The sequence below is a fragment of the Oncorhynchus kisutch genome, unplaced genomic scaffold (genome assembly GCF_002021735.2).
Source record: "Oncorhynchus kisutch isolate 150728-3 unplaced genomic scaffold, Okis_V2 scaffold3869, whole genome shotgun sequence".
Classification (NCBI taxonomy): domain Eukaryota; kingdom Metazoa; phylum Chordata; class Actinopteri; order Salmoniformes; family Salmonidae; genus Oncorhynchus; species Oncorhynchus kisutch.
In genome coordinates, this window is record NW_022265814.1 from 8,586 (window position 1) to 36,425 (window position 27,840).

Sequence of the window (27,840 nt, forward strand, 5' to 3'; positions counted from 1 at the left end):
TGATAGCTCTGGGTTTGTTTCTCTTAAGCTAAGCATTGTTTCTTGTGTTCTCCTATTAGTGAGCTGTCACCACTCAGTGTTTGAATGTGCAGTCAATTATCTCTTTCTTAATCTACTTCATAGTCCCGAGGGTGGTCTAAGGCACTGCTTCTCAGTGCTAGAGGCATCACTACGGACCATGGTTCGATTCCAGGCTGTATCACTTCCGGCCATTATTGTGAGTCCCATAGGGCAAGGCACAATTAGCCCGGGGTAGGCCGTCATTGTAAATTAGAATTTGTTCTTAACTGACTTGCCTAGTTAAATAAAAATTGTCTTCCCATCTGGAACATCTTCCTTATAACTCAGTGCAGTTAAGCTCAATACAGTTACATATTGTAAACTATTCTGAATTGTACAAAATATCATACCTGTAATATGGTTATGTTAGCTTATGTTTTAAATGATTTTTTGTTATTGTTTAAAACATTGCCCTCGAAATACCTTGTTTTGAAATAGTCATTTTGAAATGTGCTGTTTATTGTTTAAATGATTGCTCATTGTCCTTGCTGCTAGTGGTTTACCTGCCATATATAAGAGTTCCAGCGGGACATCTGAGATCCGCGTCATGATGCTCCGACTCCAGCTCCACTGGTCCTGATAATGCTCATGTGAGTTCGGGATCAGCCAACTGCAGTGAAGCTTTCGGCATTGACCTCTAAAACGTCATACTATGATAAAAGGTTAGCCTTACTTAGATATATCATTGTGGTGTGTTGACGATCATTTGCTTTTGCTAATAAGACAAACATACTTCCAAATGTAAGGCGATCCTAATAGTTGACTGGTCCGTGCATTCACAGAAGCAGCCTTTATTTAGTCTGCCATCCCGGAAGCAGAGGAATTTGGGGGTTGGGTTAGAGAAACATAGCAGCTCCGCGTGCGGTAGAGAAAGACCGCACGGATACAAACACTCACACCGCGTAACAAAATACCGAAGACGTGACCTCAAACTACACGGATACAACCACCATAAACATCGCTCCGGAATGGATAAGCGGCAAAGACAGTAGTCTCGGGTGGGACAGAGGGTGAGAAAGCAAGACCGCATCGCCTGTGTTTTTGAGTGTGCATTTATTTATTAAGTCCTCTGCTCGCACAGGTGTACACCGATGACCGAGAAAGAATCAAACGACCTCGTGTATTATGGATAAGGTTATGCTGTTTGTAGCCTACACGACCCCCTTATTTCCTAGGCAAGGCTATTCCTTTGGCGAACTATGCGGGTTGGTCGGGATGTGCACTGCATGTGATGGAGAGAAATTTGAGGACATAGGCCAGACAACTAGACTAAAATATGTATTCGTGATGGTAGGCTTAACTACAGATAAAATCCCTGCCCGGCAAACCGATAGCAATGTCGGAGAGGCAGGAGAAGGACCGGGCCCGTGAAAAATAATGGTGCGGCAGCGAGAATTCCGCTGCTCCATCCTCTCCTGTCAAATGGATGTTCCCTGTCATTGGTACAATGTGTCAATAGTTGATGTAGCCTCGTCACCACGGACGGGACGCCACTCTTGAGGATACTCCTCTGTTACTATGTCGCGTAGGCTATTGATAGCCTACAGCTAAAATGTCCATATGGCTATCTCATTGACTTCATATTTATCAGTTTATAGCTATAACAAGATCAAATTATAGGCCTATGCTTTGTGAATGTGATTTGGAAAGGTGAGCTAACCCAACAATTTTCAGCTCCCATTCGAGTTGTCTCACCTAGGCTACTTCCATTCAAGCTCTACTTTACTAGGTCTAATGTAAACAGAATACTTATTGCTCTGTCTGTGTCTGATACATAGTCTATTGACTCTTTGCTCATGGAAGTGAGTCAGCCTGAGGGATTGCAACCCACTGAGAGTCCATGTGGTTATTTAAAGTCCTTTAGCTGCCCCTCAGGCAGTGGTTTGGTGTCACGATCCAGATGAACAGGAGAGGCAGTTAATTATGGAAGCCTCCTCTATTCAAATGTCATCAGCCTGACAGGTTTGTTAGTGTGGCCCGGAGGTGAACTTGGACCCACTGATCTGAGGCACTGGAATCCTCTGCGTTTATAGTCATTGAGGCTGGCAGGACACAGTGGGATACTGTACTGATACACTCGCTCTGTAATCTCGTTGGGGAACGTTTAGTTGTCTCAGAAAATCCTTAGGACTGTTTTGTTTGAAGTTTTTCTGAACAAAACAACTCCATACAGCAAGGCAGAAGGAGATGCATACTAAATGAGATTAATGGCTACAGGAAACATGATGACCGACTGCAGACTTCACACTCACAGGAGAGTAACACGTTCTTTGGAAAGCTGTCTCCATTGTTGGAATGCTACAGTAGGACCAGTGTGAGGTGACCGAGGCTAAAGTGGAGGAGACAAGGCAATGTGTGAACACACACGGAGGTGATGACAGCATGGAAGAAGGAGAGAGCATTGTGCTATATCAGTCAGGCTCCCTGCTTAGTCATATGCTGAATATGGAATCATATCACACTCTGACCTCTTCTCGCCCTGCTGCTATCATACCGACCAGAATAACCTCAGGCTATGGATACACACAGAGAACTGGTTATAGCTGTTGTTTTACCACCAAATAACCTCTAACTTCGCTGTTTTGGTGGAGATCTCCACTGTCTATCAACTGGTTAGGGGTAGCTGTTGTCTGGGGCGATCAGAAGGAGAAAAATGGACTATGAAATGTAGCTTTAATCTGCTGAGGTATGGATGGAAGGTCCAGGGGGGTATAGTTGACACTGAACACCTGGTATAGTGAGTTCAGCCTACGGCTCATTTGCAAGTGAATTCAATGGATTGGCTTTGTTCTGTCAGCAGTTACCATGCAAATGTTAATGTGAGCAGCTCAGCGCTATGGTCAGAGTGGTTTTAGGATGGTTGTAGTTCTGAAGAATAGTGTGGACATGCAGTGTTCTAAGAGAGAAACTTAATCATTGTAAAGTGTTACCCAGCCAAATGAGTACCTCACTCACTCTCCCTAGCCTGGTGCCCGGTCTGTTTGTGCTGTCCTGCCAACTCCTATGATCATTGTCAGTCCAAAGACCATAGCAGTTGGCAAGATGGCACAAACATATCTGGGACCAGGCTACAGTACATACTCACTGGCCTTGCCTGGATTCCGGGGTAGAAGACTTCCTGTCCGAGTCCTGATAAGCCAGTAGGGTGAAGTTACCCCTAGATGCTGATCTTGTGTCAGTTTTGCATTTCCCCCACAAATTGTTAGAATTGGGAGAGGGGAAGCTGATCCTATATCTTTACAGAGGAGAAACTTCACCCTGGAGCCCTGTTAACAGGAAGTCGTGCGGCATTCTGTTAATCAGAGGAGGTAAACATGGCTACCTCCCAAATGGCACTCTATTCTCTATGTAGCACAGTACTTTCTACCTCGGCACATAGGGCTCTGGACTAAAGTAGTGCACCATATAGGGGATAGGGTGCCATTTGGGTCACAGGTCATGACTCAGGGTTCTCAGGAAGAGGAAAAGGAGGGAACATTCCACACATTCAGGAGTAGTGGGGCACTGGGAATGTGTTCGATGTCATAGACTGTAGTGATAGGGAACTAGGCTACATTATCATAGGGTCGCACAGAGGAACTTACACAGTATGGGGGTCCCACAGAGGAACTTACACAGTATGGGGGTCGCACAGAGGAATTTACACAGTATGGACTAACACTGATATGCCAGTAGCGCTAGTGGCCAATTCCAGTCATAGCAGAAAGGTTGACTGGAGTGAACAGCAAAATGATTTTGTTTACAATCCTAGTGTAGTCTCTCATCAGCCAATGTGAAAGCTATGAGTCTGGCACGTGAGACTAGTCATAGTGTAGTCTCTCATCAGCCAATGTGAAAGCTATGAGTCTGGCACGTGAGACTAGTCATAGTGTAGTCTCTCATCAGCTGCTGTGAAAGCTATGAGTCTGGCACGTGAGACTAGTCATAGTGTAGTCTCTTTCATCAGCTGCTGTGAAAGCTATGAGTCTGGCACGTGAGACTAGTCATAGTGTAGTCTCTTTCATCAGCTGCTGTGAAAGCTATGAGTCTGGCACGTGAGACTAGTCATAGTGTAGTCTCTCATCAGCCAATGTGAAAGCTATGAGTCTGGCACGTGAGACTAGTCATAGTGTAGTCTCTCATCAGCTGCTGTGAAAGCTATGAGTCTGGCACGTGAGACTAGTCATAGTGTAGTCTCTTTCATCAGCTGCTGTGAAAGCTATGAGTCTGGCACGTGAGACTAGTCATAGTGTAGTCTCTTTCATCAGCTGCTGTGAAAGCTATGAGTCTGGCACGTGAGACTAGTCATAGTGTAGTCTCTTTCATCAGCCACTGAAAGCTATGAGTCTGGCACGTGAGACTAGTCATAGTGTAGTCTCTCATCAGCTGCTGTGAAAGCTATGAGTCTGGCATGTGAGAGCAGTCATAGTGCACAGTTGTGTGCCATGTTGAGAATAGCCATAGATGCTGACATCTGTTAGCTCCTAATAACAGACTAGGATTTCACATAGAATGAGTGACCAGGTTTGTGTAGTGTGTGTGTGTGTGTGTGTTTATTCAAGGTGGGGGACACACTTGCACACACACACACCTACACTAACAGAGCCAAGTGTGTGAGTCAAGATAGTGTTTTCCTATGCCACGGCAACTCACTGTGAGGTTTTGTTGCGTGGCAGGGTTGACTTGTCGGGGTAAGAACACACTAATACTATACAAACATCACAGTGTAACTTGAGTACAAATGTCTGTCACTGCCTTTAAATGAAAGCTCAAACTGTAAAAGAGACTTTGCCATGTATGATTATATACGTTGCCTTCAGAAACTATTCACAGCCTTCGAGTTATGTTGTTATAGCCTGAATTAAAAATGAAAAATAATATTTTTCACACCCATCTACACACAATAATAATGACAATGTGAGAACATGTTTTTAGAAATGTTAGGACATTTTAAGAGCTTTGCACACCTGGATTGTACAATATTTGCACATGATTATTTAAAAAATTCTTCAAACTCTGTCAAATTGGTTTGTTGATCATTTCTAGACAGCCATTTTCAATTCTTGCCATAGATTTCGAAGTAGATTTGAGTCAAAACTGTAACTAGGACACACTGAATGTTTCAATGTCGTCTTGGGAAGCAACTCCATTGTATATTTGACCTTGTGTGTTAGGATATTGTCCTGCTGAAAAGGTAATTTGTCTCTGTGTCTGTTGGAAAGCAGACTGAACCAGGTTTTCCTCTAGGATCTTGCCTGTGCTTAGCTCTATTTGTTTCTTTTCATACAAAAAAATCTAGATTCTCTGGTCTGATGAAACCAAGATTGAACTCTTTGGCCTGAATGTCAAGCGTCACGTCTGGAGGAAACCTGGCACCATCCCTACGGTGAAGCATGGTGGTGGCAGCATCATGCTGTGGGGATGTTTTTCAGTGGCAGGGACTGGGAGACTAGTTTGGAACGAGGGAAAGATGAACGGAGCAAAGTACACGGAGATCCTTGATGAAAACCTCCAACTGGGGCAAGGGTTCACCATCCAACAGGACAACGACCTTAAGCGTACAGCCAAAACCACGCATGGGAGAATCTCCCCAAATATAGGTGTGTCAAGCTTGTAGCGTCATACCCAAGAAGAATCGAGGCTGTAATCGCTGCCAAAGGTGCTTCAACAAAGTACTTAGTAAAGGTTCTGAAAACTTATGTAAATCAAATTGTATTTGTCACATACGCATGTTTAGCAGATGTTATTGCGGGTGTAGCGAAATGCTTGTGTTTCTAGCTCCAACAGTGCAGTAATATCTTAACAATTCACAACCATACGCACAACCTAAAAGTAAAATGAAGGATATATAAATGTGATATTTCAGTTTTTATTTTTAATAAATTAGCTAATATTTATAAAAACCTGTTTTTGCTTTGTCATTATGGGGTATTGTTTATAGATGAGGGGAAAACGATTTAAAACATTTTAGAATAAGGCTGTAACAAAATGGAGAAAAAGTCAAGGGGTCTGAATACTTTCCGAAGGCACTCTATATATGATTTGTTCATTTGAATAGGTAAATGTCATACTGTAAAACACTAGTGCCCCATGTCCTCCATTCTGCCCTGATTCTGTCTCTCTCCATCCCTGTCCCCCTCTCTCACCTTTCCTCCTCCCCCCACCCCAGAGGATGGGCGCAGAGTCCTGGTGTCGGTGTAGATGTCTCTCGGTCGGCTCTTGCGACGCGCCTCCTCCAAGGCCTCGGACCTCCTGACCTTTAACCCAGGGTCGGCGGGTTCGCGGAACGGCTTGGACGGGGAGATCATCTTCTCCAAGAACAATGTGTGTGTGCACCCTGCCGAGCCCCTCCCGGGCCTGCCCGAACACCACCCAGGTACAGTGTATATAGCTGTCTAAGAGTCCCCTACATAAGGGTCCTATTCATTAGGGCACACCGTAACGAACGTCTTTGCAACGGAGAAAAGCATTTCTTATCGGACAAGTTCAGGCAGTCCCTTCCTGTTTCAGTCTGTTTTCTTGCATATGGTGCCTAGTACATACAACCCTGGGGTGTATTCAGTGAGCTGAACTATTCTGAACATCACAGAAATGTAATGAATAGCACTAACACGATTACCTATTCTACCTGACAATCATATTTGTTCTACGCCATACATTTCTATCTGAATGTTCTGTAACATTACATCCTCCTGAACAGGCCCCAGCTATGACTATAGCGTTCACCTATTCCTCTGCTGTTCTTCTCTTCCCAGTGTGTCCTATAGTGTCTCTCTCTCTTTCCACCATGTACAGATGAACTCTCACCTGAGAGATATGAGACTGTATGGTTCATTGTCTCTCTCCTCTGCATTTCCTTGTTTGTTCATGAGTCAGATCTCCTTATTTCTTTTCAGGTTACTTCCTCTTTGTCTCACTTGTTTTGTGTCATACCTAGTAATGTTTCCATGTACAGTATGCCACTACTTTGCCACCTCTTCCATCATGGTATGGTATGTTAGCTATGGACAGTATATTTGTGTATCAACTTATTAAGGTTATAGATGTCTAATCTATTATAGTTCTCAGGCCAAAATATTTTTCCCATGACCCAGAAGTCAGATTGACTCCAGATTTGGTATATCTATCTATCTGACTTCTGGTTCATGGGAAGAATGTTTGTCCTGAGGAGAACTGACTTGGTTCTGGGATCATTTTCTCTTAGTGTGATCTTCTCAGGTGACTTCGGTGCTTGTGTTTTCTTGTGTGTCCTCTCTTTCTCAACCTGTCTCCAATCCTCTGATATGATTTCATCAGGGTGAGTGTGTGTTCTCGTGTGTGTGTTGTTGTCCACGTGTCTGTGTTCCTGTGTGTTTGTGGCCATGTTTCTCCATCTCTCTCATGACTCCCTTCTCTCCTCAGGGTACCTGTGTGTGCACATGGAGAAGGATGAGAGCCTGGGAACCACTCTGATCCTAACCTGGGTTCCCAACTCCCGCATCCAGAGACAGGACGAGGAGGCCCTGCGTTACATCACCCCAGAGAGCTCACCTGTCCGCAGGAACGCTCGGCGCAGGCCCCGCAGGTAGAGTGGGGGGAGGGGAACGTAATGGACTTCTGTAGCTGGTGATATTGCAATAACGGGTGTTATCGTGAAAACTGCTTGTATCGCGGTAACAGGTTTTATTGTGATAACTGCTTGTATCGCGGTAACAGGTTTTATTGTGATAACTGCTTGTATCGCGGTAACAGGTTTTATTGTGATAACTGCTTGTATCGCGGTAACAGGTTTTATTGTGATAACTGCTTGTATCGCGGTAACAGGTTTTATTGTGATAACTGCCTGTATCGCGGTAACAGGTTTTATTGTGATAACTGCCTGTATCGCGGTAACAGGTTTTATTGTGATAACTGCCTGTATCGCGGTAACAGGTTTTATTGTGAAAACTGCTTGTATCGCGGTAACAGGTTTTATTGTGAAAACTGCTTGTATCGCGATAACAGGTTTTATTGTGATAACTGCTTGTATCGCGGTAACAGGTTTTATTGTGATAACTGCCTGTATCGCGATAACAGGTTTTATTGTGATAACTGCTTGTATCCTGACAACTGAGCCTGAACTTTTGTAATATAGGTGAACTCTGTTTCAGGATGGTGCTTAATTTCAATCTGGTTGAATTTCATCCTCTGAAAACCCATTTTACAGTAACACTAATGTTAACCCTACCTGCAGGCCCCACTCCCGACACCCTCCCGCCCAGGAGGAAGATGAGGACCGGGAGGAGGAGGAGAGGATTGGGAACGGAACTGGGATTGGAGGGGCCCTGGGTCTGGAGGCCAGCATAGAGCCCCCTCCTCCCCAGCAACAGCAGTCCCAGTCTGGGACGGATGAGGGGGACGAGGGGTCCTGTGAGCTGTCGGCTGACGAGGTGAGCAGGGACAGCACCATGGGCTCGGACTCAGACACCACCTTCTCCTCACCCTTCTGTCTGTCGCCCGTCAGCGAGTCCCTCTTTGAGAGCAGCGGCTCTGTGTTCCTGGACAACGAGAGCAGGTGAGCTGGGAGGGGATGGGCTTATGTGTGTGGATAATACAGACCTTGGTTCATATTGTAATTTAAATCATTTCAAATACTTTATCAGGGCTTGATTGAGTTTGCATGCTGTCATTAAACCAATAGAAAAAGTCAGGCTAATGCAAATACTAAAAGTATTTCAAAGATTTCAGTATTTGAATGCAGGTCTGTTGTGTGCACGTATTTGTTTGTGACTTGTGTTAGACATGGATACGAATGGGGTGTTTTGGTGAAAAAAATGAAAGTTATTATCAGTTGGATTTTGTGTGAATTATCTATGCGAGTTACTTATTGATATGCAGAGCACAAATGGAGCTGTAGTTTCCATGGTACTTATAATTTATGTACGTATTGAATCCAGTCTTTGTCAGACGCTGAATATTGGTGTCTTATCTCGCAGTGGAGACGTATTGAAATAGTTTAAGCATATAAGCACATGACAGAAATGCCTTTCCAATTATTTGGGTAGAGAAGCATCCAACTTGTTAAATACATATTTGAAACTGACTGCCTGAATGCCAACAAGAACCTGCAACCATTTGCATAAATATCCTATGGATATTTTAGGTAATTGGCGATTTGATTGTTTCCCCACCACTTTATAAAAGAGTTTTAGAGAGAGAGAGAGAGAGAGAGAAGCAGCGGTCGTCTGTGTTTTAAAGGCTATAACCTTGAATCATGTTGAACCTACACTCCAGATGCCAGTTTCTCACCTCGCAAGACAGAATTTCTCACCAGATCAAGGTAGTTGTAATAGGCCTAACCTACCACATGGTGGAGCCACCGAGAAGGGGATAAGTGTACTCTTATTGTCATTGGGGGAGGTTCACACTTCACACAGCATTTTTTAAAATTAAACCTTTATTTGACTAGGGAGTCTGTAAATGAGAATTTGTTGTTAACTATTACTGCCTCCCAAGGCTGGATGTGTCACTCTGTAGGAGAGAACGGGCTGTTAAAGCAGACAATTACAAGGTTCTTATTGGCAACATGGGCCAAAACACAGACATTGTCCTTCGCTAAATCGATTCAATTAAAGCAGCTTAGTTATCAGTTAGGAGTTAGCAGTTAGCAGTTAGCAGTTAGCAGTTAGCAGTTAGCAGTTAGCAGTTAGCAGTTAGCAGTTAGCAGTTAGCAGTTAGCAGTTAGCAGTTAGCAGTTAGCAGTTAGGAGTTAGCAGTTAGGAGTTAGGAGTTAGCAGTTAGCAGTTAGCACACACATTCAGTATGTGGTCCATGCAGGAATTCTACCAACACTCTGCTCCAACCAACTAAACCATCTGGACTAAACCACTATCATGTTGCTGTACTGACCTTATGGCCATTCTCCTTTATACATCCCTCAGAGGTCGTTTCCACACAGAGGTATTTGGCCAGAAACACAGCCCAGGATGAGGGAGTTTGAAGTGTGTGTTTGTCCATTTAACACTGTAAGTGCAGTTAGTGTGTGACTTGGCAGCTTTCTCTTGCACTGCCTCTAACCTTTTCTTCCTCTCTCTCGCTCTCTCTCTTTTTCTTTCACTCGTTCTCTCGCTCGCTCTCTCTTTCTCTCTATTTATCCTTCGCTAATGTTTCTCTTTAACTCAATCTCCATTTTTTTCTCCCTGTACTTCCTCTCCCCTCTTCTCTCCCTCCCTGGGTCTGTGTGAAACTCTCTTTGATTCCTCCCTGCTCCTGGGGTTGTTGTACTGGGCTGTGTCTCAACTGGGTGGATTAAAGGAATGGAGAGTGGTCTGGTCGGGGCCTACAGGCAGCAGCCAACCCCTCTGGAACAGCACAGCTCTCAGCTTTAATTGACACTGTTAAGGGGCCTGGGACTGGAAACATGTCACTAGGAATCATGCAGAGAGAAATAATCTGTGTGCAAGAAAGTGAGTGGGAAGAGGGAGTGTAAGAAAGCGAGAGAGTACATTATGTTGTTGTGTGGGAGAGACTGTGTATTGTAGCTTTGTGTGTGTGTGTGTGTGTGCATGCATGCATACGTGTTCCCAATGCTATTATTGTTTCACACTTTTGAAACTCATCTATATGGTTAAGCTATTAGTGGCTCCAGTACAGCATCTATATGGCTCCAGTACAGCATCTATATGGCTCCAGTACAGCATCTACAGTTGAAGTCGGAAGTTTACAAACACTTAGTTTGGAGCCATTAAAACTAGTTTTTCAACCACTCCACAAATTTCTTGTTAACTAACTATAGTTTTGGCAAGTCGGTTAGGACATCTACTTTGTGCCTGACACAAGTAATTTTTCCAACAATTATTTACAGACATAATTTCACTTACAATTCCAGTGGGTCAGAAGTTTACATGCACTAAATTGACTGTGCCTTTAAACAGCTTGGACATTTCCAAAAAATGTCATGGATTTAGAAGCTTCTGATAGATAGGCTAATTGGCATAATTTGAGTCAATTAGAGGTGTACCTGTGGATTTATTTCAAGGCCTACCTTCAAACTCGGTGCCTCTTTGCTTGACATCATGGGAAAATCAAAAGAAATCAGCCAAGACCTCAGAAAAAAAAATGGTAGAGCTCCACAAGTCAGGTTCATCCTTGGGAGCAATTTCCAAACGCCTGAAGGTACCAGATTCATCTATACAAACAATAGTACGCAAGTATAAACACCATGGGACCACGCAGCCGTCATACCACTCAGGAAGGAGACGCGTTCTGTCTCCTTGAGATGAAAGTACTTTGGTCCCAAAAGTGCAAATCAATCCTAGAACAACAGCATAGGACCTTGTGAAGATGCTGGAGGAAACCGGTACAAAAGTATCTATATCCACAGTAAAATTATTCCTATATCGACATAACCTGAAAGGCCGCTCAGCAAGGAAGAAGCCACTGCTCCAAAACCACCATAAAAAAGCCAGACTACGGTTTGCAACTGAACATGGTGACAAAGATTTTACTTTTTGGAGAAATGTCCTCTGGTCTGATGAAACAAAAATAGAAGAACACCATCCCAACCGTGAAGCATGGGGGTGGCAGCATCATGTTGTGAGGGTGCATTGCTGCAGAAGGAACTGATGCACTTCACAAAATAGATGGCAGCATGAGAAAGGAAAATGATGTGGATATATTGAAGCAACATCTCAAGACATCCGTCAGGAAGTTAAAGCTTGGTCGCAAATGGGTCTTCCAAATGGACAATGACCCCAAGCATACTTCCAAAGTGTGGCAAAATGGCTTACGGACAACAAAGTCAAGTTATTAGAGTGACCATCACAAAGCCCTGACCTCAATGCTATAGAACATTTGTGGGCAGAACTGGAAAAGCGTGTGCGAGCAAGGAGGCCTACAAACCTGACTCCGTTACAACAGCTCTGTCAGGAGGAATGGACCAAAATTCACCCAACTTATTGTGGGAAGCTTGTGGAAGGCTACCCGAAACGTTGACCCAAGTTAACAATTTAAAGGCAATGCTACCAAATACTAATTGAATGTATGTAAACTTCTGACCCACTCTGAAGCTGAAATAAACAAGATCCTAACTGACCTAAGACAGGGAATTTGTACGAGGATTAAATGTCAGGAATTGTGAAACTGAGTTTAAATGTATTAGGCTAAGGTGTATGTAAACCTCCGTCTTCAACTGTATATGGCTCCAGTACAGTATTCTAAACCACTGAATGTAGTGCGTCTGTAGGACAAAATTGCTATTTGTTTTCTTTAAAACTTTTAAATTCTTAATGTATCTCAAAAGTATTTTGCTGCCCTGTACAATTGTTAGAATCCTTAACATAGGTAATTAAATCATAGTGAATTTCCATGCAAATGTACAATAATATATTTATATAACATAAAACCTATTTTTAGCTCTCCTCCTTTCCCTGCCCTCCCCAGAGTTTTGATTAGATGTTGTGTTTATATTTTTGTTTAGTATAAAAACATGTGATGTGTTGGTCCCCTGTTTCATGAGCTGAAATATAAGATCTCAGAAATGTTCAATATGAACAAAAGCTTATTTATCTCACATTTTGTGCACAAATTTGCTTACATCCCTGTTAGTGAGCATTTCTCCTTTGTCAAGATAATCCATCCACCTGACAGGTGTGGCATATCAAGATGCTGATTAAATAGCATGATCATTACACAGGTGCACCTTATGCTGGGGACAGTTTTTTTAATTCACAAAACACAACTCCACAGATGTTTTGAGGGAGCATGCAATTGGCATGCTGACTGCAGGAATGTCCACCAGAGCTGTTGCTAGATAATTTAATGTTTTTCTCTACCATAAGCCGCCTCCAACATTGTTTTAGAGAATTTGGCAGAGCCCAACCGGCTTCACAATCACAGACCACATGTAACCACGCCAGCCCAGGATCTCCACATCTGGCTTCTTCACCTGCGGGATCGTCTGAGACCAGCCACGCAGACAGCTGATGAAACTGTGGATTTGCACAACCGAAGAACTTCTGTACAACTGTCAGAAACCGTCTCAGGGAAGCTCATCTGCGTGCTGGTCGTTCTCACCAGGGGCTTGACCTGACTGCTGTTCACCAACTTCAGGGGGCAAATTCTCACCTTTGATGGCCACTGGTACGCTGGAGAAATGTGCTCTTCATGGATTAATGCCAGTTTCAACTTTAACGGTCAGATGGCGTTGTGTGGGCGAGTGGTTTGCTGATGTCAATGTTGTGAAACCGAGTGTCTCGTGGTGAGGTTATGGTATGGGCAGACATAAGCTATGAACAAACACAATTACATTTTATCGATGGCAAGTTTGAATGCACAGAGATACCATGACGAGATCCTGAGGCCCATTGTCGTGCCATTCATCTGCCGCCATCACCTCATGTTTCAGCATGATAATGCACTGCCCCATGTCGCAAGGATCTATACACAATTCCTGGAAGCTGAAAATGTTCCAGTTCCTCGATGGCCTGCATACTCACCAGACATGTCACCCATTGAGCATGTTTGGGATGCTCTGGATATACGTGTACTACAGCGTGTTCCAGTTATTGTCAATATCCATCAACTTCGCACAGCCATTGAAGAGGAGTGGGACAACATTCCACAGGCCACATTCAACAGCCTGATCAACTCTATGTATGGAGATGTGTCGCTCTGCGTGAAGTAAATGGTGGTCACACCAGATACTGACTGGTTTTCTAATCCACGCCCCTACATTTAAGGTATCTGTGACCAACGGATGCATTTCTGTAGTCCCAGTAATGTGAAATCCATTGACTAGGGCCTAATGAATTAGTTTCAATTGACTGATTTCCTCTTATGAACTGTAATTCAGTCAAATCGTTGAAATTGTTGCGTATTTGTGTATTTCATTCAGCTCCCCATTAGCTGTTGAAAAAGCAGCAGCCACACAACATGCAGAACACTAATAGATAAGAACACAAATGGAAAGCTACATTTAAAACATCTAAAGAAAGCTGTTAGTGTCTCTTCACAGTCCGCGTTGTTCCTTGAGGTGTTTCATATTTCTTGCCTGAGTTACCATGTAGTCATTTTCCCAGTCTCTGTTCTTACTTGGGGACTGTTTTGTTTTTTTGAGCTGTGATAACTGGCTGAAAAGACAACTTGGTACTTTCAACACATCAATATTTCTTACAACAATCAACAGTGGTTCAGTCAATCTCTCGTCCACTCTGAGCCAGGAGTGGCTGATATGCATGTTATTGACATTGGCCCTCCATGAACATTTGAGGGCCAGACGTGCTGCTCTGTTCTGTGCCAGCTGCAGCTTTTCTAGGTATTTGTTTTGCCGCACCTGACTGGACAACTGTTTGGTTGCATGTGATGTAAAAAAAAATCTGAGCATCTCTTTATCACAGACAGACCTCTCCCCATCTTTACAACAATGCAATCAATATGCTTTGCCCTTGACAGTTTACAATCTAATAGAACACCAAGAAGTGTGGTCTCTTCTACTTGCTCAACAGCCACATTATTCATTGAGTTTAGGGACCATGGGGGTTGAGCCCCAGGCTCTGGTTCTCAGGGTGACGCCAGAGCTCTGTCCCTAGGGTAGAGCATCACGTAGGTGGGGAGCTTGTAGCTGTAGCTCCCCTGACGAGGGACATGCCATTAAAACAGCTTTTCCATCAAAACATGCTGTTGACATATACTGAGTGTACTAAACATTAAGAACACCTTCCTAAAATTGAGTTGCACTTTTTGCCCTCAGAACAGCCTCAATTTGTCAGGGCATGGACTCTACAAGGTGTCAAGCGCTCCACAGGCATGCTGGCCCATGTTGACTCCAATGCTTCCCACAGTCGTCAAATTGACTGGATGTCATTTGGGTGGTGGACCATTCTAGATACCCACCGGAAACTGTTGTGCATGAAAAACCCAGCACCGTTGCAGTTCTTGGCACTTAAATATTTTGTCTTGTGCATTCACCCTCTGAATGCCACACATACACAATCCACGTCTCAATTGTCTCAGAGCTTAAAAATCCTTCTTTAACCTGTCTCTTTCCATTCATCTACACTGGTTGTAGTGGATTTCACAAGTGACATCAATAAGGGATCATAACTTTCACCTGGATTCAGTCTGTCATGGAAAGAGCAGGTGTTACTAATGTTTTGTCCACTCAGTGCATAGTCTGTGTATAACACTGTATACATAGGCTATAGTGTAGTCGCTATAGAGAACAGCATCAGCTATTAGTGTGAACATTTAGCATTAGCTAATTGAGATCCACTGAGGTAGATGGCATTTAAAACCTCTCCGTAAGCACCCACTGTTATGTTACTGTAAGCTATCTTCACTTCATTGATTAAGTAGACGACATTTAAAACAGGTCCATGTTCAACATCTTCTGTTGATGCTGATTAGTTAACTGTAAAGCCCATAGAGACAGATAGCTTAGCAATATCTCTGACAGTAACAGTAGTTGGCATGTAGCGCAGTTTAAATATTCCTTTATTGAGGCAATGTTTTAATCAATCAAATGTTGTCAGATTTTATTCAAGCAGACCATTAAGTGTGAGACTTTTGGTTTCTGTATGTTCTCTCCGCACCTCAATGTAATACAATAGGCCTATGACGCAGACCTGGGTTCAAATACTTTGAAAAATAATTTCAAATTATTCTGCCAGGCTTGATTGAGATTTCCTGTTGCAATGGAACCGATAGACAAGTCCAAAATCTGCAACGCCCGCTCACCGGGCACTCCAGACAGGCTAAAGCAAACGCTCAAAATATTTGAAAGATTTCAAATAGTTTTTGAACCCAGGTCTGCTATGACTAGGTTTATATTGAGGCAGACAGAATCTCCCCACTCCTCTGTGCTGTATTGTCCCAGGACTGGGACCTTTTTCATGATTTGATACATGATCCAGAGGGCAGTGAATCTGACCAATGAAGGGACACCTTGCTGTCTCGATGGATCTCACATTATTTTCCCATATACAGGTATGTGACAACCTGAGACATGATCAATTCACAACCATTGATTTAGTTTGAAACTGACCAGCTCATAGGCTGTTTGTATTTATTATGGACTTAGAGAAATACTGTTCCATCTGCATACAAGGAAACAGCATTTAAATGTAAATGTTTTTCCATATTATTGACTTGTGTTTACTGGCCCTATTTGCAATTAATACGTCACTGTGCTTCTCAGGTCTGGCTCTCCGAGACGTGTCTTGGTGTGTTTTGGTTGTTAATTGTTTTATTTACCCCCTTACCCAGATGTGTGTGTGTGTGTTAACGCAGTAGAGGAACCCCCAGCTCGGGTTACAGTGCCGGGGAAACAAACAGTGGCCGTGGGGGAATGACTGGGGAAATTGGAAGGCAGACGCTGTGGTGTGTGTGTGTGTGTGTGTACACAGTTTCTGTTGTATGCACTGTGTGTGTGTGATGTGCGTGGTCCCCCCCCTGCACAGTAACCACCATGCATTCTTCTCTGTCCCATATGGTCTAAGCCAGAACAATCCCAGGACATAAAACAAGGAACCACAACAGGGCAGTAAAATAGACTCCTGATATTCAACACTAGTCACAAACAGTACATCGCCCCCTGTTTGCCATATCTATGCTTATGTGTTGTTAGAATTACCTCTGTGTGCAATGCAATGATTCTCCAAAATCATGGTCCTATCAGTTTCCCTTAGACGCTGATCTAAGGTCTGTTTTGCATTTAGCCAGTAATAGTTGTGGGTGTAAGTTAATCTGATCCTATAACCAACTCAACTTCTCCCCCCTCATTTTCTCAGGGAGCTGTGCGACGAGTCCATGACCCATTCGGCTAGCTCCGCCTCCAGCCTGGACAGCCACGCTCCCTCTGAGAACAACAGCCAATCGCAGGGCATGCGGTGGGAGGAACAGCAGAAGGTGCTGGCGTTGGAGCAGCTGGGGGGAGTGTTCCGGGTCGACCTGGGTCACATGAGGTCGCTCCGCCTCTTCTTCAGGTCAGCCAGGGGTCATGTGGGGTCATGTTGTCTGGATACTTTATGACCTCAGGAACTTTACTCTCATAAAAACTCACCTGCATACAGTTGTGTTGTTTGGCCTGTGAGGGTAAAGGGGAGGATTATCATTGTCCAACGATTACAAAAATGAAAAGTCACTTCAGAAAGTGGGCCTATATGTATGTAAAACATGACTGTATTTGACAATCCAGGAAATGTTTCTGAAATTCTTCTCCAACTGAGAGTTTGCTGTATATGTTATAAGCCATGTTCTAGCAGTGCAGTAACATTGTGTGTATTTCTTTCAGCCAGTGTTTCTGTATGTTTGAATGGTATGTTGTGATTCCAGTGATGAGGCGTGTAATAGTGGTCAGCTGGTGATCGCCAGCAGGGAGAGCCAGTATAAGGTCCTCCACTTCCACCACGCAGGTCTGGACAAGCTGGCTGAGGTCTTCCAACAGTGGAAGTGCTGCAGAGAGACGCAGCTCAAAGACCAGGTGAGGCATGTTAGCATTGTGGCTAGATATCATGTTCCTACACTGTTAGCATTGTGGCTAGATACCACGTTATTTCAGTGTTAGCGTAATGGCTAGTTCCTTGATATCTCTCGCTCTCTGCCCCACACCCGTCTGTCTCGCTCCCTCTCTGCCCCCCACCTATCGATCTCTCTTTCTCCTCCCTCTCTGCCCACCACCTATCGATCTCTCTTTCTCCTCCCTCTCTGCCCACCACCTATCGATCTCTCTTTCTCCTCCCTCTCTGCCCCCCACCTATCGATCTCTCTTTCTCCTCCCTCTCTGCCCACCACCTATCGATCTCTTTCTCCTCCCTCTCTGCCCCCCACCTATCGATCTCTCTTTCTCCTCCCTCTCTGCCCCCCACCTATCGATCTCTCTTTCTCCTCCCTCTCTCTTCCAGGTAGTGGATGAGAAGTCATGTATGCAGTTCTCCATCCGGAGGCCCACCCTGCCGTCCGCTGAGACCCACCCGGAGGAACGTCTGTACCGCCGCCTGGACGTCACCACCTGGCTCCGACACCTCAACCACAACGGACAGGTGGAGGAGGAGTACAAGCTACGCAAGGTGAGTGTGTAGCTGGGATAAGACCTTGGAAGACTGACAGACTTGCTTACATTTGTATACGATCACGTGTCTCTCTATTATGCATGGGAATATTTGAACAGATTTCTTAACTAAAAATGACATGGAGCTGATTTCAAACAATGGAAATGCAAAAAAAAGATTTTTATTTTTTATTTTACAAAATTCTCTCAGTAAATGGGGGGCCAAATAAAACCACGCACAGCACTAATTCGGCCAATGGGCCACCAGTTGGGGAACCCTGGTGTAGTTAGATAACATTGTTGAATTCTAGACTTCTACTACCCAGGCTGATCATGTCCTCTCTGTCCCCCCCTCAGGCCATCTTCTTTGGGGGCATTGACCCATCCATCCGCGGGGAGGTGTGGCCCTTCTTACTGCACTACTACAGCTGTGACTCCTCCTCCCAGGAGAGAGAGGCCTGGAGACTGCAGAAACGCTCTGAGTACCACCACATCCAGCAGAGGAGGTAGGTGTTTACTATAACTAATGGCTGTCCATCCAGGGGAGCTGCACTGCTGCTGACCATGTGTGTGTGTGTGTGTGGAGGGGGGTGGGTTCTATTGTGTTGTTTTCGATGAAAGGACATTCATAACACTGGAACATATGTGGTTAATTTATACAAAGGAATAAAGTGGCACCAAGCCATATCCTGCTAACTGTTACACACACACCTTGTGGTTTCACTTTGCAAATGGAGCAATCAATAGACACAATTACAGGACGTTGTTATGGGAGTGCTGGGTGTAAATTAACAGGCCTCCTGGGTAAAAACATGTAATCGCTGATCAAATCATATTCTCATATTCTACCCATATTCTACTCTCATATTCTATCCATATTCTACTCTCATATTCTACCCATATTCTACTCTCATATTCTATCAATATGATGACTACAGCTCGAAATGCACACACCACACACGCACAACGCACGCACGCACGCACACACCACACACACACTAAAAGAGAGTGAAGGGTGCAACCAGTCAGTTTATTTTAACCTCCCAGCGTTACTTGTCTGTCTGTCCCTAATCCTTTTTCTTTTTAAATACATTTACATTTGACATTTAGCAGACGCTTGTCCAGAGCCACCTTCAGGAGCAATTAGAGTTAAGTGCCTTGATCCAGGGCACATTGGCAGGTGTTTCACCTAGTCGGCTTGGATATTCGAACCAGCGACCATTTGGTTAATGGCCGTATGCTCTTAACCACTAGGCTACCTAAGCTTCCACACAGTGTGCATGTTTGCGCAGGTGTGATGCACGAGTGCACAGAAATAATATGATAATTGTCCGGTCTTCAGCGGAATGGCGTATTAACCTTTAGATTACATCAGAAGATGTCATCCAAACCAGCCAATTAGACGCTCTCTTCCTCCTGTGATGTGATGTGATGAGGCTGATGGAAAAACACTTGACTGAGCCTCCAGGGGCCATTGGCTCATCATTAAGACCCTGGAACTACAGTCTCGGCCTTCTAAAGGTGGTGGCACCGGTAACACTCTACTTAAAGCCTGCAGATATGATGCATTATGATACAGGTATAATAACTGATTAGACTTGTCATGAACATGTATGACACCCTTATAATCATCTGTTTGTGATCCTGACTAACGACCAGCCCCTGTTAATTAAATCAATTAGTTCTATATGGAAATATAACATTATATTATTTATATAAGTCACATTTTGAAGAATCAATTATTGCTTGTTTGATTTGATGTTCTGTGCTGTAGCCAGTACTGTTGAAGATGTTAAACATGGATGATCCTGCTGGAGAGGAGAGAGATGTCAATATATATACCTGTTCTGAACAAACACTGGAGGAGGAGAGGGTTGTGGAGAGTTGATTCAGTTTGCTCATCTATTTTCTACAAGGTCTGATGTCTCTGTGGTCTTACATGTTAATGTTGAGTTACACGATTAGGGGATTCTGGTAGCAGGACCAGGTACAGCTGCTGACAGTTCTCCAGAAAGGGAAGAGAGGGAGAGAGTGAGGCATGGAGGGAGAGAGGGGACAAGGGACTGGGAGAGAGAAGGGAGTGAGGGAGGAGACGCCGAGGGAGAGGCAGACAAACACAGACCCAGACAGTAAACAGTTACGTGAAGTTGCATCAGGCCGAGTGTTATTGTTCCTGGCGGGGCTCAATGGAAAACAAATAGTGTTAATTAAATCCCCTCTGCTCTGCTCGTTAGGGTAGGGGTCAGGTCCTCAGTGTTCAGGTTCTCAGCCAGAGAGTGATGGGAGGGGGTTAGGGTTAGATCATAGGTTGTTTAAGTGGTTTACATTGCCCCAACATCCTCACCCTACCCTTTTCCTGACATCCTATCAAGGGTTAAATTAAAAGTACATTTTTGAAGTTGAGTAACTGCCCTTTAAGTTTGGTTGACATTAGTGCATAGCCCCAGTATTTAACCCAGTAAAACCCTGTCTGTCCCTGCCATGCCCAGGTTGTCTATGAGTCCTGAGGAGCACAGTGACTTCTGGAGGAAGGTTCAGTTCACCGTGGATAAGGACGTGGTGAGAACAGACCGCAGCAACCACTTCTTCAGGGGAGAGAACAACCCCAATGTGGAGATCATGAGGTCAGGACAGATGGCTCTGTCTGGGTATTTCCCTCTTTTCTCTATTCTCTTACACTTTCTCTCCCCTACCACTTGTCTTTCCTCTCATCTCTCCCCTACCACTTGTCTTTCCTCTCATCTCTCCCCTACCACTTGTCTTTCCTCTCATCTCTCCCCTACCACTTGTCTTTCCTCTCATCTCTATCCATATCCTTCCCTCTGTCACTCTTTATTCTACATTTCACTCTCCTCTCTTACCACTCTATTCTCCTCCCTTTCTTCCTCACCTTTTCCATTCCTCATCTTTCCTATCCCATAGTCCAGTGCACAGGAGGTAATATTGTACATATCATATTCTGAGCCCTGGGGGAAGCTAGCTAATGACTTTCATGCTTTATTGACTCCCAGTAAGTTGTTAGAGCACTAGTTCTGATGCATACTTACAGCTAATAGCTTCCTAAATGAAGGAGCTAAAGGCTCTCAAAACCAGGCTGTTAAGTGACTCATGGCTGGTTCTCGGTATTGGTAAAAATAACTGAGTCAAGTAGAGTAGGGGTGGGGGAGGTTAGAACTCTCATGTATTATTATGGACCAATATTGTCTAACCACTTTTCATATTTGTCTTATTCATTCGCTTACTCTGTTTTAATGCCATAGTGTTATTTAGCTTTAAGTTCCTCCGTGTCCACATCACTAAGGACTGATCATGATCCACACACTCCAACACAGTCGTGAAGGCACAACAACACCTCTTCCCCCTCAGGAGGCTGAAAAGATTTGGCATGGGACCCTCGGATCGTTATAAAGTTCTACAGCTGCACCATTGAGAGCATCTTGACTGGCTGCATCACCGCTTGGTTTGGCAACAGCTTGGCATCCGACCGCAAGGCTCTACAGAGGGTAGTGTGTACGGCCCAGTACATCACTGGGGCCGAGCTTCCTGCCATTAAGGACCTCTATACCAGGCGGTGTCAAAGGAAGGCCCTAAAAATGATCAGACTCCAGCCACCCTAGTCATAGACTGTTCTCTCTGATACCGCACGGCAAGCGGTACCGATGCACCAAGTCTGCAACCAACAGGACCCTGAACAGCTTCTACCCCCAAGCTATAAGACTGCTAAATAGTTAGTCCGGGTAGCTATTGGTTAACTATTTAACTATCTTCATTGACCCTTTTTGCCTTAACGTTTTTGACTCATCGCATACACTGCTGTGACTGTTTATTATCTATCCTGTTACCTAGTCACTTTATCCCTACCTATATGTACATATCTACCTCAATGACCTCGTACCCCTGTACATGGACTCTGTACTGGTACCTTGTGTATATAGCCACGCTATCATTACTCATTGTGTATTTATTCCTAGGTTATTATCTTTCTATTTCCACATTTATCTCTCTGAATAGTTGGGATGAGAAGTAAGCATTTCACTGTTGGTCTACACCTGTTTACAAACATGTGAAAAATACAATTTGATTTGATCTAAATTGATTGTTTTAACGACAGTGTCTAAACATCTGTATGACCTGTTGGTTAGGGTGATGGGTTAGTATGACTTTGTATGTATAACTTTATGTATGACTTAGTATGAGGTAATATGTATAACTTAGTATGAGGTAATATATGTGTAACTTAGTATGAGGTAATATGTATAACTTAGTATGAATGACTTAGTATGAGGCGACTATGATCTCTTGATATTGCCTGTGGTGGTGTTCCTCCCTTCCTCCAGGTGTGTGCTGCTGAACTACGCAGTGTTCAACCCAGAGATGGGCTACTGCCAGGGCATGTCGGACCTGGTGGCCCCCCTGCTGACCGAGGTGCAGGATGAGAGTGACACATTCTGGTGCTTCGTAGGCCTGATGGAGAACACCATCTTCATCAGCTCTCCCCGCGACGAGGACATGGAGAGACAACTGGTAAGGGGACAGAGGGAGAGAGTGTCTTTCTCTCTTTTTATTACACACACTTTTCTCTCTCGCTATCTGTGATTCTCCTGTTTTATTTTGTGTGTGTGTGAGACGTTACATTCATATCCACATTAGTGCCCTAACCATCTCTCTCTCCCCCGTTCCAGATGTACCTGAGGGAGCTGTTGCGTCTGATGCTGCCCCGGTTCCACCAGCACCTGACCCAGCTGGGGGAGGACGGCCTACAGCTGCTGTTCTGTCACCGCTGGCTCCTACTCTGCTTCAAACGGGAGTTCCCCGACACAGAGGCCCTGCGTATGTGGGAGGCCTGCTGGGCACACTACCAGGTACCCAAGTTTACATCAGCATACGCACAGCAACATCATGTTGTACATGGCATTGGTGTACACAGAGCAACATCATCATGTTGTACATGGCATTGGTATACACAGAGGAACATTATCATGTTGTACATGACATTGGTGTACACAGAGCAACATCATCTTGTTGTACATGGCATTGGTGTACACAGAGCAACATCATCATGTTGTACATGACATTGGTGTACACAGAGCAACATCATCATGTTGTACATGGCATTGGTGTACACAGAGCAACATCATCATGTTGCACATGACATTGGTGTACACAGAGCAACATCATCATGTTGTACATGGCATTGGTGTACACAGAGCAACATCATCATGTTGTACGTGGAATTGGTGTACACAGAGCAATACAAACACACAACATTAGCATACATACACCAATATCAAACACACAACATTAGCATACATACACCAATATCAAACACACAACATTAGCATGCATACACCAATATCAAACAATGTGTGTAATAATGTGTATTAGCAACTGTGTGTAACAATGTTAGAAGTTTATAGCCTGCCATAATGTATAACCATCATTCATACAACACACTAGTTATGGAGATTAGAGTTGGATGTAGGCACAACCAGACACACAAACTGTACTGTAGGCAGGCTCTCCACAGTCCAGTATAAATGTACTTTGTCAATAACACGCTATCACTCCCTCAGACGGACTACTTCCATCTGTTCGCGTGTGTGGCCATCATCGTGCTGTACGGTGATGACGTGACGGAGCAGCAGTTAGCCACCGACCAGATGTTGCTCCACTTCAGTAACCTCTCCATGCACATGAATGGGGAGCTGGTGCTGCGCAAGGTAACGCTAGCAGTTAGCCTTAGCATGACGATGTGTTACTCCATCCAAGGCTGGGTCACTTTTCCTCATGCTATGCTAGGCTATACTAGCATGTTATGCAACGCTAGCATTTTACCCTCTAGTTGCTTAATTCTTAACTCATCGCCTGCGCCGAATGGATTTAAAAGGAATGGCGTTTGTAATACAACAGAGCATAATAGCCCTTGTTGCTCCCCAGCCCTCAAGGAGTCTTGAAATACTTGCTGTGATCTTGCCATGTTGAGGATTTCTGAATCATGGCCGGTAGTTTGTGTGTCTGTCTTCTCCTCATATTTATGGATGCCATGTTGAGGATTTCTGAATCATGGCCGGTAGTTTGTGTGTCTGTCTTCTCCTCGTGTTTATGGATGCCATGTTGAGGATTTCTGAATCATGGCCGGTAGTTTGTGTGTCTGTCTTCTCCTCATATTTATGGATGCCATGTTGAGGATTTTTGAATGATGGCCGGTAGTGTGTCTCTGTCTTCTCATGTTAATGGATGCCATGTTAATAGTGCTGCTGCAGCAACAGCACATTTTAGCATGCAGGTGTTAGGACTGTTATAGAACCCCTATCAGGTTTGATGTGTCTGTGAACAGCTCAGCCCTATTTAGTTTAATAAATTAGATCATGCTAATTGATTTTGGCTGCGTTAGATCATGTTCTTCCACGTCTGAAGGAGCTATTGATTTAGTCAAATGTTATTCAAATCTCCATGATACTAAGTGTGATACTGTTAGCTGTTTTGCAAGTCTTGAGGTATAGCTTCTTCGCTGCCTTCTATTTCCTCCTTTCTACGTGTTTTCCTCGTGTTTAACCTTTCTCTCATACACTGTCACTCCTCTCCTCCAGTCCCTTGTTCTCTCACATGCTCTCTCTCATACACTGTCACTCCTCACCTCCAGTCCCTTGTTCTCTCACATGCTCTCTCTCATACACTGTCACTCCTCTCCTCCAGTCCCTTGTTCTCTCACATGCTCTCTCTCATACACTGTCACTCCTCTCCTCCAGTCCCTTGTTCTCTCACATGCTCTCTCTCATACACTGTCACTCCTCTCCTCCAGTCCCTTGTTCTCTCACATGCTCTCTCTCATACACTGTCACTCCTCTCCTCCAGTCCCTTGTTCTCTCACATGCTCTCTCTCATACTGTCACTCCTCTCCTCCAGTCCCTTGTTCTCTCACATGCTCTCTCTCATACACTGTCACTCCTCTCCTCCAGTCCCTTGTTCTCTCACATGCTCTCTCTCATACACTGTCACTCCTCTCCTCCAGTCCCTTGTTCTCTCACATGCTCTCTTTCTCTCCATTCCTTGACTCTGTCTTATGTTCTCTCTCTTCCTTTCTCTCTCCCACCCTTCCTACTACCAGGCCCGTAGTCTGCTCTACCAGTTCCGTCTGTTACCCAGAATCCCATGCAGTCTCCATGACCTGTGTAAGCTGTGCGGTCCAGGGATGTGGGACAGTCGCTACATCCCGGCCGTGGAGTGTTCTGGGGAGCACCCCGACTCCCAGAGCTGCCCCTATGGAGGCACAGCCACCCCCCAGCCCTCGGCCTCCCCGTCACCCTCACCCAACCCCACCCCACTCCCCGAGGGCAAGAGAGGCTCCAAGACCAGAGACATCTTCATGTTTCGGAAGCAGTCCTGAGTTGAAATAGGGGGGAGGGAGACAATGGTGCTAACTATAACTGTTGAGTAGATCAGACGCTGCAGTACCACTTTTCTGCCACTAGGATTCCCAACATACTGTATGTGCTTCTCTCTGATACTTCTCTTCACGCTCTCCCCCTTTTCACAATCCCCATCTTATTAAAGGGATTTTCCATCTGATCCTTTTGTCCGGTGTGACATGGAACACTGCCTTATAAGAATGTATATTTATTTGGAACATTCAGTACCACAGACACTTGGCACTACGGTTCCCATGAAGAAGCAGCTGCTCTGCTATTGGAGGAGATTGGACAATCATCACTCTGTTGGACTGTAACCTTTCAGGGTCCACACTGTGGTCTAAGGTTGCTGGACTGGATTCAACGTGACTCCAATGGTCAAATACTGACTTGAAGGGGAATTGTTGAGATTTGAACTCCATCGAAAGGTTTTCATATGCTCACAATTGAATGTTTGTGTGAATAATGGAATGATATATTATCTCAGCATATTGCAATCAGGCTGAAGCCTATTAACACGACACACGTATAAACCTCCATCAACCAAGAGAGGCAAGCTGTCATTTCAACTGTCAGTAAGTTGAAATATTGTTACTTTTCAAATCATATATTTTTTTCTGTTCCCTTCAAAGAGGGAGTGTGTGTATCTGTGGGTTTGCAATTACAATATTTAGCAATATAGTATGATTATATCCTTGCATGAGCAACCCTTTAAGTATAAAGGGCACAACCTGTTTAGCGAATAACACAAAGCCCAAAACAGAAATGTATATAGGAAACTGTTTCCACAACAAGTTTTCTACAAACATCCTTATCAGACTCCTGTTCAGAAACCTGCTATTTTATTCTTACATTATCAGATGACACTGCCTGTCAGGCTGAAGGAAGGTGGGATTTCATTTATCTTTGATAAGTGGGGATATGAATAAATATGGCATCTATCAAAGCAATAGGGATTTTTAAAAAAAAGTTAGACTAGCTGTAGAGCTTAAAAAATATGCGATGATGGTTGTGGATATCCCACCATTACCAGTCAGTGTACAGTCTGGTCAGCTAGCTACATATCGAAAATGAGATCATGTGTTTAAGTTTACTTTAAGTTTGTTTTTGTTAAAAAATGTCAGATAGGGCGGTTGTGTAAAAGCTCAGTGTTTTTGTTTTTCCATATCTAGAAACACATTGACCTCCAAGTGAATGAACACCATTGTTGTCACTGCACTAAACAATATTATAATTCATTATATTTGTACAGCACAGCTTCAATCAAATACAATGAAATCTCAAGGTTCTTCACCTGCACCAACCAAGTGAATTTGTCCATATGAATGTATCCACTTTGTTACTTTCTATTCTCTTGACTGATAATTTCATGTGTGTATGTGTGTGTGTGTGTAAACAGCAGTAACCTCCCAACATCTGGTAATGAGTTGGGGAGCAGCCACCAATAGGCCTCCACTGACTGATCTCCTCAATTACACAACACATCATCACAGAGCGGGTGAAAGAAAACCAACCAAAGAGGAATGGCAGCTCTGTACCCAACCTGCTCCAAATACTATTTGAAATCATTTTAAATGGTTTATTTGTGTTTGACTGAGCTTGCCTGGCTGAGTAATGGGCCAATAGATTAGTCCCAAAAGGCAGGCAGATGAAAAAGCCAAAAGCTTAAAGTATTTAAATGTATTTCCCAGAGAACTATCAAGTGAAGTGTTGAGATCTGCATGTTTCCTGTAATCTGTGAGTTGTCACGGTGGCGAGGGTTCTGGGGGTGGGTGTTAGAGTGCCACTCCTGGGGGAAAAACATCTTCAAATTGCCACTAAAAGGTAACATTAGGATCTTCAAGCTGCTTCCCCGCTCAACATGCAGTCTCTACAAATGACATGCATTACTGGCCCCTGCGTCCATTAGTCATCTGTGGCTGCTGCTCGCTGAAAAAGCCTGGAGATTTAGAAGATTGTACCAACCACTTTATAAAGGGCTAACCGATGGATGGTAACGTGGTTTGGAAAATAATTGGGTGGCAAGGCAGCGGGGCTGTGTGTGTGTGTGTGTGTGTGTGTGTGTGTGTGTGTGTGTGTGTTTATTTACTTGCTTATCTCGATTCTTCATCTCTTTCCATGGACTGTTTTATCTCACGTTGAAACTGTTTCTGAATGTGAGTCACTGTAACATGTCTTTGGGTTTAGTTGTATTTGAAAATGTTTGTGACCGAGTTATCACTGAATGTAGAGTTCTATAAGGTTCTATAATAATACACAGGCCACTGATGAGGGCCTACTGTGGTCCTATGCTGTAGTGTAGTCAACACATACAAGACTGGCTTTCACATGCTGCAGGGCCGTGGTGAAGGCAGAAACGTTGGTGATTTGAAATAAATGGTGTAAATG

The 27,840-nt window shown here is 44.1% G+C and overlaps 1 protein-coding gene across 3 annotated transcripts; it reads left to right on the plus strand.

Annotated features, from left to right (window-relative positions):
• Positions 1-122: 122 nt before the first annotated feature.
• On the plus strand, positions 123-27,840 carry LOC109880247 (TBC1 domain family member 16-like). Of its 3 annotated transcripts, XM_031821120.1 has the most exons (14): positions 123-217; positions 556-722; positions 6,209-6,415; positions 7,441-7,603; positions 8,252-8,572; positions 16,785-16,979; positions 17,329-17,476; positions 17,898-18,062; positions 18,401-18,549; positions 20,533-20,691; positions 22,381-22,567; positions 22,726-22,905; positions 23,617-23,763; positions 25,152-26,555. In XM_031821120.1, exons 3-14 carry the CDS (start codon positions 6,241-6,243, stop codon positions 25,428-25,430), a joined length of 2,268 nt encoding a protein of 755 aa, XP_031676980.1. In that variant the 5' UTR covers positions 123-217; positions 556-722; positions 6,209-6,240; the 3' UTR covers positions 25,431-26,555. The 3 variants fall into 3 exon arrangements, with proteins under 3 accessions (XP_031676980.1, XP_031676979.1, XP_031676981.1); XM_031821119.1 differs by lacking the exons at positions 123-217; positions 556-722 and adding an exon at positions 773-1,070 and having other exon boundaries at positions 25,152-27,840; XM_031821121.1 differs by lacking the exons at positions 123-217; positions 556-722 and adding an exon at positions 775-1,070 and having other exon boundaries at positions 20,533-20,667; positions 25,152-27,840.

What these genes read in the sequence shown, in the direction of transcription:
- LOC109880247 (XM_031821120.1), top strand. Translation starts at nt 6,241, where the DNA reads ATGTCTCTCGGTCGGCTCTTGCGACGCGCCTCCTCCAAGGCCTCGGAC. An exon ending in CCTGCCCGAACACCACCCAG is followed by an intron (nt 6,416 to 7,440) that starts GTACAGTGTATA and finishes TTCTCTCCTCAG; the next exon opens with GGTACCTGTGTGTGCACATG. An exon ending in CACCACATCCAGCAGAGGAG is followed by an intron (nt 18,550 to 20,532) that starts GTAGGTGTTTAC and finishes TGCCATGCCCAG; the next exon opens with GTTGTCTATGAGTCCTGAGG.